Source organism: Lathamus discolor, chromosome 12 (assembly GCF_037157495.1).
Source record: "Lathamus discolor isolate bLatDis1 chromosome 12, bLatDis1.hap1, whole genome shotgun sequence".
Classification (NCBI taxonomy): domain Eukaryota; kingdom Metazoa; phylum Chordata; class Aves; order Psittaciformes; family Psittacidae; genus Lathamus; species Lathamus discolor.
The window spans coordinates 12,781,761-12,798,928 of record NC_088895.1 but is presented as its reverse complement, the minus strand read 5'-3'; the positions used below and the strand labels follow the sequence as shown (position 1 = coordinate 12,798,928).

The window sequence follows — 17,168 nt, the reverse complement described above, 5'->3', positions numbered from 1 at the left end:
ATGAAATTTTTTCCATTTCAGTTAATAGCTGTCCCTTCCTCCTGAGCATCGTCACATAGGGATGAATTCTGCTCCCAATCCCCTGAACAGCCCTCAAGGAGGGCACTGTAGTTACTTCAGTGAAACCATTAAGTCATTTGGCACCTTTGAAGTATTGGCTCCTCCTGCTTTTTCTGTAGTGAGTACACATTTGGGCAGCCTAGTTTGTCTTCAGCCATGGCTGCTAGTTAGTAAGACAAAGGAGCAGCTCAGTGCTGGTGGCAGCAAGAGCATCATCATCTGCACTGAGATGTATGGAACAGAGAAGTGGCTGTGCCTGCAGAAGCTCAGAGTGGGCACTTGGCTGCTGGGCACTGCCCAGGGCTCTGAAAAGTGAGTTCCTCCTAGAGAATTACACATGAATTTTGGAGACAGAACCTATTATTATTATTATTTATTTCCTTTTTAAAGAAAAAAACACCAAACCCTTTCAGCTTGTACGGAGCTTTTACAGCCAAAGCCCTCACATCAGGGGACAGTCACTCATCTGTGTGTTTTGTGTGACCTGTCATTAAGACCCGTTAGCATCACTGTGAGGATGTCAAAGCTGTAGTGCCTTAGGATGACAGGAATTGTGGGCAGAGGTTGTGGCTCTTATTAGCTCAGCTGGACACAGGGACACAACAAGGGTTTGTTCCTGCTTTGGTGGATTTCTTTTTAGCTCTTCTTCCAAGAAGTGAATCAAACCCTAAGTGGGTTTGTGCTGAGGCCCAGAATGGTTCTGTTAAAGGCCCAGAACCAGAACTTCCAAGCACTTGTGTCAGGAGCCAACGATGCCACTGAAATTAGTGAGGACCAGCTGATATTTCCAGCACCATCAATGCTTTGCATGACAGTTTGTACAATGAGCTTTGCATGTGTGTTTTGTTGCTTGTTAGTAACTTCCAAGAAGTAACAAAACTGAAGTTAGGTTGTATGGAACATTGTGCAATGTGTTTCTTTATCCTGTATCTCCCCAGTCCGTTAACTTGCTGCTTTAAATGCAAATGGCTCCGCTGCTAAGCAGATTCTGGCATGTACTCCCTAGGTAAAGTGTTTTGCTTTGTTTCCACAGTTGTAACATCTGAATTTTATACATAAAACCTCAGTCAAGTACAGAGTGGAAATCTGCTCGTTAAGAACCACTTCGCAGTGGTTTATTTCTACTGTGCTTTAACTTAGGGGCTTGTTTTTACTTGGAATTAAATTAGACTTCTTTAAGGAGACCACAATAATCCATTCTTTAGGTGATTTCTGGTTGTATTTGGTTTTCTTTTAGAGAATCAACATTACAGAAAGAAATTGATGAAGAGAGAGCATCTTTACAGAAATCCATCAATGTTACTAGTGCCTTGATCACACAGAAAGATGAGGAACTGGAAAAACTCCGAAACGAGGTAAATGACAACAGTGAGATGTTGCTTCATTTCAGACCGAGTTATGGCTAGGAGCATACAGAATCATAGAATAGTTAGGGTTGGAAAGGACCTTAAGATCATCCAGGTCCAACCCCCCTGCCATGGGCAGGGACACCTCCCACTAAACCATGGCACCCAAGGCTCTGTCCAGCCTGGCCTTGAACACCGCCAGGGATGGAGCTTTGTGTGCTGGCTACTGAAGAGCTGGCTGATGTCTTTATTAATGTAGCATATTTAAACCTCAGCATTAGATCTCTGGGCCTGGTTAGGTGAGCTCCAGCGTGTACCTGTGGGGGTTGTTTAGCCCTTGCTACTTACTAAGGATATTGCCCTGGTGCCCCGAGCTCATTCTGGAATGTCCGGGCATTCCTCACTGACTCTTACAGATCACGGTGCTCCGCGGGGAAAACGCCTCTGCGAAAACCCTGCAGTCAGTGGTGAAGTCGCTGGAATCTGACAAACTGCAGCTCGAGGAAAAGGTGAAGAGCTTGGAGCAAAAGCTCAAGAACAACGAGCAGCCTTTAACTGTAATGGGCTCCTCAGGTAAGAGCGGCCTCTCCACGGACTCTGTGCCTTCAGCTTCAGCCTCGTAGATTTTTGCCCCTGCTGCCAGGTGGTGAAAGGAGCCTTAACTGCCTCCTGTAGAACGCACCTAAGATTTGCATGAAGGAAACCTGAAAGAGTGAAAGCTGCCCATGAACCCTATTGACACGGGTGTGGGGTTGATCTGAATTGAAATGAATCATGTGTAGAAGCCATAAAACTTTATCCTGTTCGTGGTTTGGCTTCTGTGCAAGAGCCTCTCTCAGGCTGATCCCAGGTACCGTGTAGGCACCGTACCAAAACCACCTACCTGGGCGCAGGATGAGACTCCTACACTTCATCCACTCATCCTTCTCTTATGTTTTGCTTCTTGAGCTCCATCTCATCTCAGCAGCAGAGGAGCGTTCCCCCGCGGGTTTGTGAACCTCAGCTGTCACCTACACACGTTTTATGTATTTAATAAGTAATGCGCAGTATTTAATATGCAGCAGCCAAAACAGTTCCCCCAAAAGTCACCCTGACCTTACAGTGGGTGATCAGAGTAGGACTAGAGATTGCCATGACTTCAGTTCTGATTCAGGCACTGTGTGTGTCATCTTACAGCTTGGGGTTTTTTTCCTTTCAAGGTGACATTGCTGCTAATCTGCTTCAAGATGAAATCGCAAAGGAGAAGCAGGTATTTGATGTGGAACAGCAGCATAAGAAACCAGCCACGCGTCTGCAGGCACAGGAGATGCTTTTCAAAAGACAGTTCCTGTCAGATTCTGTAAATCAGGATGATATTGGGCACATTCATCTTGTTTATAACCACCTGCTTCAGAAGGGAAATATGACTGACAGGGAATAATAAGAACCAAGGGATGGGGGATACTGGGGAAGTAGCTCTGGTGACTGGAGGAGGCGAGCAGGAAAGCAGGGTGGCAGGTTCTGATGTGCAGCCCATTGGTGTGGTGCAGCCCATTGGTGTGGTGCAGCCCAGCAGAGCACGCTCAGGAGCTGCTCCCTGGATTCTTTCCAAGGGTTTCTTGGGTGAGAATGAGGAATGAGGTGGGGGGGGGCACTGAACCTGCAGTGCTGGGGAATGGGCAAGCTGAGCTCCTGTGCTGAGCTCCTGCAGTTGGAAATGTCGGTCTTTGCTGCTGACCTGCAGAACCTCCCTCAGAATGAGGGTCTGCGCATGCAGTGGAGCGAGGAAGCTGCTCAGTTCACACGTGCTGGCTAACAGGAGCAATGTGTGTCAGAGTATGATCATGAACTTGTGAAGTGCTGCCATGTAACAGGCAGCCTGTAACGACGAGCGGCTAGGAAACGAGGTTGGAATAGAAGCACCTTCTGCTTGTGACTGAAGTCCTTGTTAGATCCCTCATGTCCTTCCTAGGGTGTGCAGAGATCAGAAGTCTGTAATTAACACTCACTAACCACCAATCTTTTTCTGGTTTTCTGCCTCCTTGAATTCCCCTGCTGGTGACAACCCTTCCTCCCAATCAGCACGAGGTTTGTGCCACTTCTTGGCTTCCTTTCTCATATTCACTGTGTGAAGTTTGCGTTGCTCAGTTACGTTCAGCAGTGCTCTGGCTTACGATCTCTGTGGGAGATGCTGATGGGTGCGCTGTGCTGTCCCACTGCCCCTTGGAGTATCCACCAGAGCTGCAGGCTCAGGGGAGCAGGGGCGCGGTTCTGATCAGAATTACACATGGGATTTGTGTTCAAAATGTACATTAGAAAAGGAAGTCGAGCAGTCAGTGGTGGCTTGAGACCCACCAAAGGCTGTCAGAGGGGTTGGCTGGGAGGAAGAGCCTGGCTCCCTGGGTGGAAATCGTGCTGGGGGTCTTGGAGGTCCTTTGGGATGTTTGTGTGTCCTGTCCATGGAAGCTCTGTGTAATCCAGCGGTCCAGTGGTAAAAGTTAATGCAGGGCTGTGCAGGTCAGTCTGAGGGTTATTGCTTTGTTGCTTGGTTTCTCTGAAGCTCAGTCCTCAACCTGCTGACTTCTTCTTGACTGTCGTAGATCGACTTCCTGAACTCAGTGATAGTGGATCTGCAGAGGAGAAACGAAGAATTAAACTTGAAAATACAAAGAATGTGTGAAGCAGCCCTCAACGGCAACGAAGAGGAGATAAATAACTACGACAGGTATAAATCCTACGGGAAACCTTGGCTTGTGTTGGGAACTGTTGGTAGCAGTCAGTTGTGAGCTGCACCAGCCTGGTGGCAGCTGCTGGGAAGGAAAATCATAGCATTCCCTTGAATGCAGCAATTGAATCCAGCCCTGTTTCAGGCCCAGAATGATTCTTTGGTTATCAGTCACAAGCACTGATGTATCATAACAGGTTTGTTGTCAGTCACGGTTAAGCCTGGCCCTTTCCAAGTTGAGGAGGAGCATTTTTGCTCTCAAGAGGCCAGTAACTACTCTGAGAGGGGGAGATCCAGTCTGGAGAAATTGCACTAAATCCTGTTTGATGGATCGTGACCTCAGACCTGCCCTCTGAAGGGAAAGAGAAACCAGGTTGTGTTTCTTTTCTGGACAATGCCTGTATCTGTGCAAATACACAGACGGAGCAGTCTGTTCAGTCAGTGTCACCGTGTAAGGGGTTATGGGGTACTTGGGTCTGAAGATCTCCAGAAGGGGTTTTGTGATTTATGGTCTTAGTTGACTGCTGCGGCGTTCCCTCGGTAATGGGCAGGGGAGGGACTTTCACCTTTATGAGCCCCCTGCTTGACTTGTGCCGGTGCCGCCCTTGCAGCGAGGAGGAAAGTTTGTCCAAGAAGAAACCGCGCCTCTTCTGCGACATCTGCGGCTGCTTCGACCTTCACGACACCGAGGACTGCCCGACGCAGGCGCAGATGCTGGAGGAGCCGCCGCACTCCGCCTACCACGGCAGCAGGAGGGAGGAGCGGCCCTACTGCGACACCTGCGAGGTGTTCGGGCACTGGACGGCTGACTGCAACGATGACGAGACCTTCTGACGGCCGGACCGAGCCCTCGGCAGCCACTGACCACCACCAGCATCGCCCTGTGCTGAAGGGCAGGAAAGGCCGTTTCTTGCCCCTCCCGCTCCCCTTCCCCTTGGCCCATTGGCTCCACGATCAGTACCTTGATAACTGTTTCGCTCCTCCACTACTCAATGCCCCAGATCTCCCTTTAACAAACTTTTAAGTGGAATATAAATAAATGATTTAACAAATGACTTTATGCTGTTTCTTCCCAGGTTCTGGGTTTGTCCCCACTCTTAACAAGAAATGCCCTCGTGCTGTTGCATCTATTGATGGGAAAACGTGTATAGGAATGAAGCACTATAGTTATATTAAAGCTTATTTAAATACCTTGAAATTATGCTGTTAATTTTCCTATTTGCACTAAACCATTTTAAGGCTGAATTTGTACATTTAGATTTTTAAGCTGTTTTTTTTTTTTTTTTTTTTGGACACTGGACTGGGTTTGAGGACATTTCCTTTGTTATCCTTGACTCCTGTGGTTGTGATTTTGCTCAGTGAACGTGAGCTCCGGGCCGTGGTTTGGTGAATGTGAATCGTGGAGCAGGTAAGAACCGGAGCTGCTGCGGTGGGCTCTGGTGTGGGGACCCCCCCCCTTGGTTTGCATTCTTTCAGCTTCTCTCTAGCGTGTGCGTGATGTGCGTGTGTAAATATGCATATATATATTAAAGTTATATTTTGGAGAAAAAAAGGAGAAACTGTGTTTTCTTTCCTGCCTTTGGGTGCTGTCAGGAAGGGGACGTGCTCCACGTGGGACACAGGTGACCTGTGAGTAAACAGAGAAGCATTCGCAGCACTGAGGGATGGGAATGGCTGGAGTGTCGCTGCCTCCAACCCACAGCCAGAAGCTGGGCTTTGGACGTTACGAAGTTCTTTACTGTACGGGTGGTTCCATTAGAATCCTGCCAGAGCAATGGGAGATACCCGCTGGAGCAGCTGATGCTGAAACCGCGGCGGTGGCAGGAGGGGCTGTGGTGCAGCGTTGCCGTGTGCACACACGTGCTTCCTGCAGTTGCGGAAGGAGCTTCGAACGGCAGCCCCATCGCTGGCGGTGACCAAGGCCAGGCTGGACGGCGCCGGGCGCACCCCGCTCCCGCGGGCGCTGTCGCTGCCCGGCGCCGACCCCCGAGCTCCGTCCGTAGAGCCCGGCGTGCGGGGCGGGAGGACACGGGCTCAGCGTGTTCCGCCAGAGGGCGCTGTTCCGCCGCGCACGCTCTGCGTCGCTCTCGCGCCCCCTCCGTCACGTGATGCGACTCACGTGACGGCCGCCGTCACGTGAGCGGCGCGGTGTTTCCGCGATGGCGGCGCACCTGAGCTCCGGGCGGGTGAACCTGACCGCGCTGCGCGAGGCGGGGCGGCGCGAGCTGCGCGAGTTCCTCGACAAGTGCGCGGGGAGCAAGGTGCGGGGGGGGGAGGGGAGGGGAGGGGGGCGGGGGGGGGAGGGGAGGGGAGGGGGGCGGGGGGGGGAGGGGCAGCGGCGGGACCCGCTCTGACCCCCCCCGTGCTCCCCTCCCCCCCCCAGGCCATCGTGTGGGACGAGTCCCTGACCGGGCCCTTCGGGCTCATCGCGCAGTACTCGCTGCTCAAGGTAAGGGCGGGGGGGGCTCCGCGCCGTGCGGGCGCTGCGGCCGCGCGGAGCTGACGCGGCTCCCCCGCCCAGGAGCACGAGGTGGAGAAGATGTTCACGCTGAAGCCCGGCCGCCTGCCCCAGGCCGATGTCAAGAACATCATCTTCTTCGTGAGGCCCCGGCTGGAGCTCATGGACATCATCACCGACAACGTGCTCAGGTACCGCGGGCGCGGCGGGGTCCGGGGCTCCCCCCGCAGGAGGGGACGGGCTGGGCCTGGAGCCGCCACACCGGGTTTGTCACCTGTGGGCTGGAAGGAGGCTGCAGCGCGGCTGCTTCAGGGCTCGGGTTGGGGTGTGAGGCGCTGCAGCGGGTGTCGCCGTGGGTCGTGATGCAGGGCTCATTCCTTGTTGGGAAGGCACACGTTCCTTCGGATTAGCTGGAATGACGCCTGCTTTGACTGCAGAGAACTGCAGGAAAGCCGCGCCCTGGGTTCAGTCCTGTGGGTGCAGGGGGTAAACGACTCCAAGCTAGTAGCTGCAATCGGTAATAACAGCCACGTGCAGCATTCCCGTTCCGTTGGCATTGCGTGCCCCCAGCCCGCGCTCCATGCTGTTACCTGTGCTGTGACTCTGCAGGGAGGACAGAGGCCGCTCTCCTCAGAGGGACTTCCACATCCTGTTCGTGCCGCGCCGCAGCCTGCTGTGCGAGCAGTGGCTGAAGGAGCAGGGCGTGCTGGGGTCCTTCATCCACCGCGAGCAGTACAGCCTGGACCTCATTCCCTTTGATGGGGACCTGCTCTCCATGGAGGCCGAGAGCGCCTTCAAGGTGAGCACTCGTCCGAGGAGAACCATGCTGTGGTTTTGTGCTGTTGGGGTTCGGTCCAGAGGCTCTCAGGGTTTGACTGTGCATCAGGGACAGGCCTTGCAGCGCGCACGTGGCCTGATCCCGGTGCTGCACTGAGCCGTGGCTGCTCTCTGTTTTCTGACACTGAGCTGCACCCCAGTTCCGCCGCCTGTAGCTGCCGGTGCTGTTTGCACAAGCTGAGCACTCAGGAGGGTTAAAATACTTGGCTGTTGCAAACAGTCAGCACTGTTTGTGTCAGTGCACAGCCAAAGAGCCACACATAATGGTTAATGCCGTGCTCTAAACTGCACCAAGAGCTAACAGCTGACACGTACCAGCGGCATGGCCTGTTCCCTCAGAATGCTGTGTCTGGGGACAGCAAAGTCCGAGAGTTTCTTTGGCCGTTGCTGACTTGTTAAGCGTAGCCCAGAGGACACGCTGGGGCTTGCTGCCGCTTGTCGGTAGCTGTGGTGAGGCGCTGTGTGCTCGGCTCGGCCTAGATTAGAGGGATGGACTCTCTGTACTTGCTTTCTGGCCGTCTTTGTTCTCTCCATCAAACCGCGAGTGGTGTGGAGTTCAAAATCACCGCAGCGTCTGGTCAGTGATCTGACGCAGTGACAGCACCGATAGGGTTCGTATCTGTCAACAGCCACAGTCTTTTCCCAGCCTGTGTCTCCTCTGAACTCTTCACAAGGACCACATTCTGCTGGGGAGCTGGTGTGCGAGCACCTTCCATCAGGAATCCCTCTTGTTGTGTAGGAATGCTACCTGGAGAGCGACCAGACGAGTCTGTACCACGCAGCGAAGGGGCTGATGACGCTGCAGGCTCTGTACGGAACCATCCCGCAGATCTTCGGGAAGGGCGAGTGTGCTCGGGTGAGGCAAATGGGAAATCCCATCTTGTTCTGTGGGACCGCCCCTGGGGTTTCTGATTCCAGCCAGGGACCCCGGTGTCATACCGGAATTTCAGGATCGTGGGCTCAGGTCCTTGTCACCTCTGGCCAAAAGAACGATCTCTGCTGTTCCAGAAGTCTTCCCATCACGAGGATTCTGCTGTTTTCATGTGCTTTTTGCTCACAGGGGCACTGCCTTTGTGTTCCTTCTGTGGAGTTTTAACACTTGGTTGCTGGTAGCAGAAGGGCTGACTGAGGTGGGACATGTGTAACCTGCTGCCCGTGCCTTGGCTTTCTCCTCTCTCCCTGTAACCCACTTCCTTCTCTCTGATCAACCCGTGCTTTAGTTGGTACCTTTGGTAGCGAGGGAGCGGCTGGAGATGACCGCAGTGCTTTGGCCGCAGTCACTCTCACTCAGCTGCAGGGAGCAGCACAGGAGGATTTTGTTTGCTCTTTCCGGTCCTGGCCCTGTTACATCAGATCCATCCCTGGTGGCCTGCCCCATAACCAGGCGGGTGCGGTGTCTTTCCAGCACGTGGCTAACATGATGATCAGGATGAAGCGCGAGTTCCCTGGGAGCCAGAACTCGATATTTCCCGTCTTCGACACGCTCTTGTTGCTGGACCGCAACGTGGACCTGCTGACGCCGCTGGCCACGCAGCTCACCTATGAGGGGCTGATAGATGAAATCTATGGGATCCAGAACAGTGAGTACTGCGGAGCGAGGGTTCCCCGGCAGGCTGAGGCGTCTCAGGTGCCTTTCTGCTTCACTGAATGACTTCGATGTGGGAGCAGCTCACTGGACCGTGGTGCAGGGATGGTTCAGTCCCAAGCTAGAGCTCATAAAGATCAGCCCTGGCTCTCTTTGCACAGGAAGAGAAGGTGAGAGCAGGGCCTGGTGCCTGGACGGGCACATTGTGGATGTGGGCTGGGGGCAGGCACAGTGGCACAGAGCACATGGTGTGGGGGTACAGATGTTAGGGTGTGCTTCACCCTCCAGGCCGCTGAGCTCAGGTACCACGCTGTGAGAACAGGAGCAGTTTGTGAAAGGCTGTTCAGAGCGGTCTCTGGCTCTTCAGGAGGTACAAAGAGTAACTGCAGAGAGGCACTGAGGGGTTTTATTCCCTCCTGCTGTAGTGACTGGAAGGCTGTCTCCAGGCCTTATTGAAAGCTTGATGGTTAGCACTTGGGTTCTGATCATGTCTGTGTAGGTCTCTGAGTCCCTGGGATGAACACATATGCACTGAGCTTTCGGGGAGTTTGTATAAGCCTTGCTGCTCAGACCTGTTTCCTGCTCAGGGGATGCATTTCCGTATCTTTACTTCTGCTGAAGTTCCCCTCTCTAAGGGTTATTTCTCTACATTTTTGTAGCTTACGTGAAACTCCCTCCCGAGAAGTTTGCCCCGAAGAAGCAGGGTGAGGGTGGGAAAGATCTCCCCACAGAACCCAAGAAGCTCCAGCTCAACTCTGCTGAAGAGCTCTATGCTGAAATCCGAGACAAGAACTTCAATGCTGTGGGGTCAGTGCTGAGCAAGAAAGCCAAGATCATCTCCGCAGCCTTTGAGGTGAGGCCTGGATCCGACTGTGCATCCTTTGGGCATTCTTGGTGCCAGAGAAGTCATAGTCTGCATTGAGCAGGGCTGTGATTGGCAGCTCGAGCTGTTGCTGTGGAGTAATCCCTCAGCCAGATCAAAACCAGGGAGTCTGTTTTAGCGTACTGGTCAATTCCACTGTTGGTACCTGTTAAATGAAACGTCCTTTTCGCTCTGTCCTCACTGAGGATGCAGAGAAAAGGCTTTAAGAAACAGAACTCCAGAATGTGCATTCCTAGAGCATTAAGCATTATGGCTAGTGTAAAAACCAACAGGAATGTGAGAGCAACACTTGCCTTACAGGAGGTTTGACCTGTCAGTTCACACTCACGTGTCACCTTAGATAAAGGTGGAGCGTGCTGTGGGCTGCGTTTGTGGTTTTGTTGAAAAACATCCTGTTGATGATTCACAAGGAAGCTGGGATCCCGGGTTTCTGCTTGCAGACCTCAAGAGGCCCTGTTACACTGTTTGATTGTGTTTCCTTGGGGTTTTTCTTTGCCTCTTCACTTTGGCCACATTTATGACAAGGCAGCGGTACCTTAACTGAAGTAGTGCGTGCTCAGCCTCATCCCCTAGTAACTGTTATTGCAATATTAAAGGTGAAGGTGCTAAAGATAGATTATTCATACTGGTTGTTAAAAAAACAGGGAACTTAAACTGTCAGAGGTAATAGGTGATAATGAAGCAGTGGCACATTGGCAGCAGAGGACTCCTTCATTGCAGGCTGCGTCATTATCACCCTCCTGCCTGCACCTGCCCATTTAAATCCTCCACATGAGTCAAATGATTATTTTTATTCCAAGTTGCAGCAAGAGGCACAAATGAAACACAGATCTCTGCACTGCTCTGCACTGTGCTTCATCAGGTCCTTGCTCTAAACATGGGACATTGTTACAGCCAGGTACAGTGAATGGCAGGCTCCTGCTCACAAGCGACACAGACCCCACCAACCCAGTTCCTCAGCACCTTTCACTACTGTTTGGGGGGGGAAATGTCTCCATCTCTGAGTTTGTTTGCCTACAGCATTGTGTTTACTAGCAGCTAGCAAAGTACCTCATCTTTGCCTGAAAAAGGTACTTTTCCTGGGAAACAGGAGCAGAGAGTGATGGCTGAAGCCTGATAAAGATGGAGAAAATCAGATGTTAGCAAGAAATTCTTTACTATGAGGGTGCTGAGGCGCTGGCACAGGGTGCCCAGAGAAGCTGTGGCTGCCCCATCCCTGGCAGTGCTCAAGGCCAGGTTGGACACAGGGGCTTGGAGCAAGCTGCTCCAGGGGAAGGTGTCCCTGCCTGTGGCAGGGGTTGGAACTGAGTGAGCTTTAAAGTCCCTTCCAACCCAAACCATGATAAGAAGTGACTGACAACACTGGCAGAATGGGAAAAACCAGCCTAATGATCCTGTTCTATGTCCTCCCTCTTCTAATGATCAAAATGCTTTTATAGGTAATGCTGTGGCATTAGTGTAAGCATTTAAAGTGTTTTGTCTAGAAGGCTGTATCTAGCTAACAGCATCTGCTGTTGCAGTGAGTACAGTGAAAAACCTTGTCACGATACAATGATCTCGTTGGTGTTACTACTCTGAATGAGCCCTAACCTAAGTGATGGCTTTCTTTAGGAACGCCACCACGCAAAGACCGTTGGAGAGATTAAGCAGTTTGTCTCACAGCTGCCACACATGCAGGCAGCAAGAAGCTCTCTAGCAAACCACACCTCCATTGCAGAACTCATCAAAGACATCACCAGTGAGTAGTTCTTCATCATCAGTAACAGTTGTTCTGACTCATTTCACCACAGCAAGATGCAAGACAGTTTGATGGACTTTATTCAGCCTGGCAGAAATTGGCTTTGCTCCATCCAGTGCATCTCTGCTGAAATGTCAGTGTAGGAAATAAGCTGTTGGTTGCTGTTCTATTGATTTTCATTCTTTTTTCCCAAAGCATCTGAAGATTTCTTTGATAATTTAACGGTGGAACAGGAGTTCATGTCTGGAATAGACACAGACAAGGTAAGTAGATAATGACGATTAGTGACTCTTAATGTCTTGAAAATAAAACCCCCCAAACCAATGTATTTCTCTGGGTTATTTTTCCATTTGGGGTTTGGGTTTTTTTTTTGCTAGAGGAAACATCTGCTGTAGGTGATGTCTGCCTCCTTCCAGTGTCAAGGCTGGGAGCTCTCACGTGGATCTCCTTGCACATTTGCAGTCTGAGGAATCAAGGGAAGATTGAGGACTGGTAATCGGGATTTTTTCAGTGCATCAGATAAAGTTTAGCTATTGACTGTGGAACTGTTGTGCTTCAGAGACACAGGATGGAACCAGAGCTGGATCACTGATATACTGGTCTTGAGGTGCCTGGAGAGCAACTGCCCCCTCTTTCTCGCTGTTTCTGAGATACTGGGCAAAACCAGGTCTTTCATTCCAGGTCTTGTAGGCACTTCAGTAGGTCCTTAAATAATAGCTTATGTATTTTTATTTATCTTTTTTAAAATAGGTTAACAATTACATTGAAGACTGCATAGCTCAAAAGCATCCATTAATCAAGATCCTACGCCTCGTTTGCTTGCAATCTGTGTGCAATAGTGGACTGAAGCAGAAGGTTCTGGACCATTACAAAAGAGAGATTCTCCAGGTTGGGCTGGAACTTTTGGATCCACACATTTCTAAGAAAATCCCACCAATCCTCAGCTCTGCTTTAAAATACATTTGTAGTTTAGACAGACCCATCTTGCAAATGGGCAGTGCTGACTGCCAGTGTGTGCAGAGGGAATACTGAGGCTTCTGGGTGGGCTGACAGCAATGGCTCAGGAGGTGCTGATATGTGTTTTACAACATGTAGGTACAGAGGGGTTTTACATCACTGCACTTTTTACTGTCGTGACTTAAACACTTCAGATTAACCAAAAAGCTTTTTGAAATGAACATGTTTGCCTTTATATTTTTCAAACACTCTGGTCATGGATTATTGACATGGTATTAAAAGTGGATTTTTCATATTGCAGACTTATGGCTATGAACATATATTGACCTTAAACAACTTGGAGAAGGCTGGACTCCTGAAACCTCAGACAGGCGGTAGGAATAACTACCCAACGATCAGGAAAACCCTGCGCTTATGGATGGATGATGTCAATGAACAGGTAAACAGACACCTCCACAGTGAACATTACATCTAACAACACAGAATTGTGTGCAGCAGGAAAACCTTCATCTTTCTTTAATTATTACTGGTTTATGGTGCTGTTTTGCAGCATGGAGCAGCTCTCACCCACTGCTCACACTCTGCTCTCTCCTGCAGAACCCCAACGACATCTCCTATGTGTACAGTGGCTACGCACCGCTGAGTGTCCGCCTGGCACAGCTACTGGCTCGCCCAGGGTGGAGGAGCATAGAAGAGGTTCTGAAGATGCTGCCGGGTCCCCATTTTGAGGAGAGACAGCAGCTACCCACTGGCCTTCAGAAAAAGCGTGAGTTTTGCTTTGTTTTCCCATTTTTGAAAGGGAGATGCATGTCTGTGTGGCATGCAGTGCAATGGAGCGAAGCAAACTGAAATCAGAGTCTAGGCACCTATCTCATCTCCCTGTCCCACTGTAGTATTAGGTCTACCAAAGCTATTTTGGACAGATAGCTTCCTGGCCTCTTTAAAACATCCAGTCACAAACTCAGCCTGCTGTTAATGCACAGCACCATGTGCACTGAAGACAGAACAGAGCTACACGTTTTAACTTCTTATGAGAGTTCTTAAATAAGCCCTAACCTTACACTGTGAGTTTAACATTACTTTGCACTCCCTAGTCTTAAGCCTGGGCAGGCAGGAGCACATCCTCTAAAAAGACTCCAGAGCTGGGAGGAGAGTCTGCATTCCTAGGCCTAGTGCTTTGCCCAATAGGTTTCTCCTCTAATTCAGCTGCTGTCTTTTAGTTTTAGGTTACTTTGAGTCTGACTGACAGTTGATGTAAAACTACAACCTGTAAATGTCTCTGAACACACAGGTCAACACGGTGAGAACAGAGTCACTCTGGTGTTCTTCCTGGGAGGGGTAACGTACGCAGAAATTGCTGCACTGAGATTTCTGTCCCAGATGGAAGATGGAGGCACAGAATATGTCATTGCCACTACAAAACTGATCAATGGGACAACCTGGATGAAATCCTTGATGGAAAAACTGGAGCCTGCCCCATTCTAGGGTCTGTGGTAAGAGACAGTGAAGGTGAGAGGCCTTGTGGACACAAGCACGTCGGCTTCTGGTCTTTTGGCATGGCTTGAATGTTGGGGAAACAAGACAGTGCAAGAAGCTCTCCTGAGACCAGCTCATGATGCAATTACCCTCATCCCTCTCTGCATTTGGGTTCCTGCTGTTTGTGGAACTTCTAGTAGACAAAGTAGCTCCTTTAGAGCTACTTCAGCTTCTTCAGAGCTGAAAGGCACTAACAATGAAATAAACAGCTCGTGGTCTGGATTGGCAAACAAGTGATGGGGTGGCAGGGGGCCTGGAGCCTCCATTTGGCAAATTGCTGCTTTTTTTCTCCCCTTTCAGTTTATTTGCAGTAGGAAATGTGATTATTCCTTTTTTTTACCCTCCTAAGGTGCTGAGAAGGCAGGATGTTTTCTGTCCTGCTGTCATACCAATATCCCCAGCTGACTCCACAATGGAAAGAGAACTCCTGTAAAGGGGAAGCAGTAACTTTTTCACTGCATATGTTTACAAACTTCCCAGCTCTCAGGCATCCAGAACAATGCAGCTGCAAGACATTCTTGGTCTGTGCTGGGTCTTACAAGCTGGCTGTTATGGTGAGGTACCTGCAGGCCACACTCAAATCCACCGTCCTGCACACTTTGACCAAGACGTTCTTTGGGTTTCCTGCAGCAACAGTTAAACGTTGAACTATCCACATGCACGTCAACAACACTGACTATGAAAACAAGCAACTGCACCCAAATTATGAGGGAGATGCTTGAGCCTTTCACTGCAGTCGCCCTCTGAAGGCTTGTTTGTCCTGGGTCCACCCACCTGACTCAGGAAAGCTACTCCAGGATATAAATTACATCAGTATGTCAAAAGCTAATGTCTGAAGACACAAACAGTCCCTGCATGGGACTTGGGCCAAAAATAGCTATGTCAGTGACCTAGTAAACAGTGGGTTTCAAACAGACACTTCTTCACTCTCCCTGTTCAGTTTATAAACTGTGGGACTTGCTGCCACAAGCTATTACAGAGCTCAACATCATAAAATGGAATTTTCCATGGTCTTGGTGGCAGGGCCCCTGGCATTGCTGAACCAATGTGTGGTAGAGGCTGCTTCAGCTCTTAGAGACTTGGCCTTGCTAATGGCTAGGGAATGGAAAGGCAGAGCAGGCTCCTTGCTTAGGCCTGTGCAGCTGCCACTGCCAGAGTCTGGTGCTGTGCCTCAGCCTTCTTGCTCCATGGTCACCACCACTCTACTCACATGCTTCTCCAGCAACCACTGGGGACTGTTTTAAATAGTGAAAAACAACTGAAAAAACCCCATCCCACACCTTAAGTCACTCTCAGCAAACACAGCTGCTCTCAGTTATCCTGCCGAATGCACAACACATCCCAAAACCGCCTTCATTTTGCCAAGGTGTTACACTTATGACTGTGGGTTTCCATCTTGTTTTGTAAGACTGAGTTCTGCCAAATGAGGCCCGTCACAGAGCCCCTCTGTCTGCATAACTCACTTGGTTCATTAGAACAAAATAAAAACTGTATTTGGTCTTTTGGATGTGTTTCTCTCTCTTTCACTGGAATACAAACCTAAATAAAATAAACCAAACCTCTGCACTGTGGTCACTGTGTCCTTCTCCCCCTGCCCCAGGATAACTGAGTTACTTGAATTGAAGCTATTTCTCTGAACAGCTCAATGCTTTTTCTTTCAGTTTGCACACTAATTCCATTCTGTTCTGCACCTGAACATACTACCTCAGAACTACTTACGGGATTTCTTGACTTCTGAAGAAAGATAGATACATTTTTAATCATTTGAGACTTTAATTTAGGTGGGCAATTTGCACACATCTTGCAGAAACAAAACGTGCTGCAACTTTGACAACAATGTAAGGAGCAAGTATGAGCTGCCTTGCTCTGAGGTTTTGCTGGAGATCCACTGTAAAGTAGCTAATTTCATAGTATTTAAAAAGAAAAGTGGGTTTGGCTCAAAACTGAGATGTTACTGGGCAAAGAAGAGCAAGAAACAATGATGTGAGTCAGTGCAATCCTGACAGTGTCCTTTGCTGAGCCCTGAGAGTCTGCTGTAGTACCACCATTTCCAGATTTTATTCTTTTTTTTTGATCTCAAAAATTGAACTAATCACAAGGAAATTACAGCACTGCTCAGCCTGGTTTGTGAACTGCAGCCACGACATGTAAAAGCTACACAAGCAAATAAAGGAACCCATTCAAGAGCTTGCTTACCTTTTCATTTGGCCCACCAAACATGGTTATTTGTTATTGACACTAAAGGTAAAACCTACTTTGAAGCTAGCTCACACCCAACACTTGGTAAACTCTAATTTATCAACACTACTGCTGCAGATCTTCTGCAGTGTAGCCCTGCACCACCACTGAGCTGGAGCCATGTGGACGCTCACCCTGAACAAAGTCTTCCTGGAACTCTTCAACAACAAGAACACAAACTAAAAGCCATCCTGACGTTGATCAATTCTCTGGAGGAGCAATTACTTCTTAACAGGCTTCCTGAGCATCTCGATTATGTTCTGCTTCTGGCTAAGGCCTTGCTGACCACGCGGGTAATAATTTGATAACAAGAGAGCCTAATTAAATTATGGGGCCATTTTCTACATCATAATATCTTTGTGAATAAGAGATTTGATTTGCAGTACATACTCTTCCCTCTCTCTGCTGTATGCATTTGTCTGGTTTACAAGCAAAAACCATACAGAAATCATTACCCAACCTCCAGCCCAGGAGAATTTCTCTTTTCATAGAATATTATCAGAAAACAGTTTTGCTAAAAATAAATACATAGCTTATCTCCCTCCTCCCCCCTGCTGCAAGAGTGCTCACTCCCTAAAAGGTAAAGGTGACTGGGTGTGCAGGGTTAAGGTAGATCAGTGAACTAGTGACAGCACAGTGAGCAGTGAGGCTTCAGCACTCACTCTTGTTTGACAAGAGGCCGACTCAGTTCATACAGGTACACCAAGTGCTGCTGACCTGAGATGATCCCCATGTGAGCATCCTTCTCCCTGAGCACTGGGCTCTCAGAGAATGGAGCAAGAGGCACAACAGCATTCCACATAACTAGAGAATGACGTGTAACTGC

At 49.6% G+C, this 17,168-nt stretch overlaps 2 protein-coding genes and 1 long non-coding RNA gene across 12 annotated transcripts in view; 2 read left to right on the top strand and 1 right to left on the bottom strand.

The window, feature by feature from the left end:
- The window catches only part of CLIP1 (CAP-Gly domain containing linker protein 1), a 68,360-nt gene extending 63,052 nt beyond the window's left edge, over positions 1–5,308 (top strand). For all 10 annotated transcript variants that reach the window (XM_065692556.1, XM_065692553.1, XM_065692555.1 and 7 more), the window contains 5 exons: positions 1,298–1,415; positions 1,823–1,979; positions 2,606–2,655; positions 3,986–4,110; positions 4,722–5,308. In XM_065692556.1, the coding sequence (XP_065548628.1) occupies positions 1,298–1,415; positions 1,823–1,979; positions 2,606–2,655; positions 3,986–4,110; positions 4,722–4,944 (673 nt within the window). In that variant the 3' untranslated portion in view covers positions 4,945–5,308. The remainder of the gene's footprint in view (positions 1–1,297; positions 1,416–1,822; positions 1,980–2,605; positions 2,656–3,985; positions 4,111–4,721) is intronic.
- Positions 1,258–5,038, bottom strand: LOC136020908 (uncharacterized). Its single transcript, XR_010615558.1, has 2 exons — positions 2,290–5,038; positions 1,258–2,110 (listed from the first exon to the last, which is right to left on the bottom strand). It is a non-coding gene; the product is annotated as an uncharacterized LOC136020908 (long non-coding RNA).
- Positions 5,309–6,229: 921 nt separating the features above from the next.
- On the top strand, positions 6,230–15,666 carry VPS33A (VPS33A core subunit of CORVET and HOPS complexes). Its single transcript, XM_065692559.1, has 13 exons — positions 6,230–6,371; positions 6,494–6,559; positions 6,632–6,759; positions 7,178–7,367; positions 8,145–8,261; positions 8,811–8,985; positions 9,650–9,843; positions 11,485–11,611; positions 11,807–11,874; positions 12,362–12,499; positions 12,870–13,007; positions 13,166–13,334; positions 13,860–15,666. Exons 1-13 carry the CDS (start codon positions 6,270–6,272, stop codon positions 14,051–14,053), a joined length of 1,806 nt encoding a protein of 601 aa, XP_065548631.1. The 5' UTR covers positions 6,230–6,269; the 3' UTR covers positions 14,054–15,666.
- The last annotated feature ends 1,502 nt before the right edge of the window (positions 15,667–17,168 follow it).

Excerpts from the sequence above, each read along its gene's own strand:
- VPS33A (XM_065692559.1), top strand. The coding sequence starts at position 6,270 with ATGGCGGCGCACCTGAGCTCCGGGCGGGTGAACCTGACCGCGCTGCGC. Across the intron at positions 6,760-7,177 it reads ATCACCGACAACGTGCTCAG|GGAGGACAGAGGCCGCTCTC; the intron begins GTACCGCGGGCG and ends GTGACTCTGCAG. Across the intron at positions 11,875-12,361 it reads CTGGAATAGACACAGACAAG|GTTAACAATTACATTGAAGA; the intron begins GTAAGTAGATAA and ends TTTTTAAAATAG.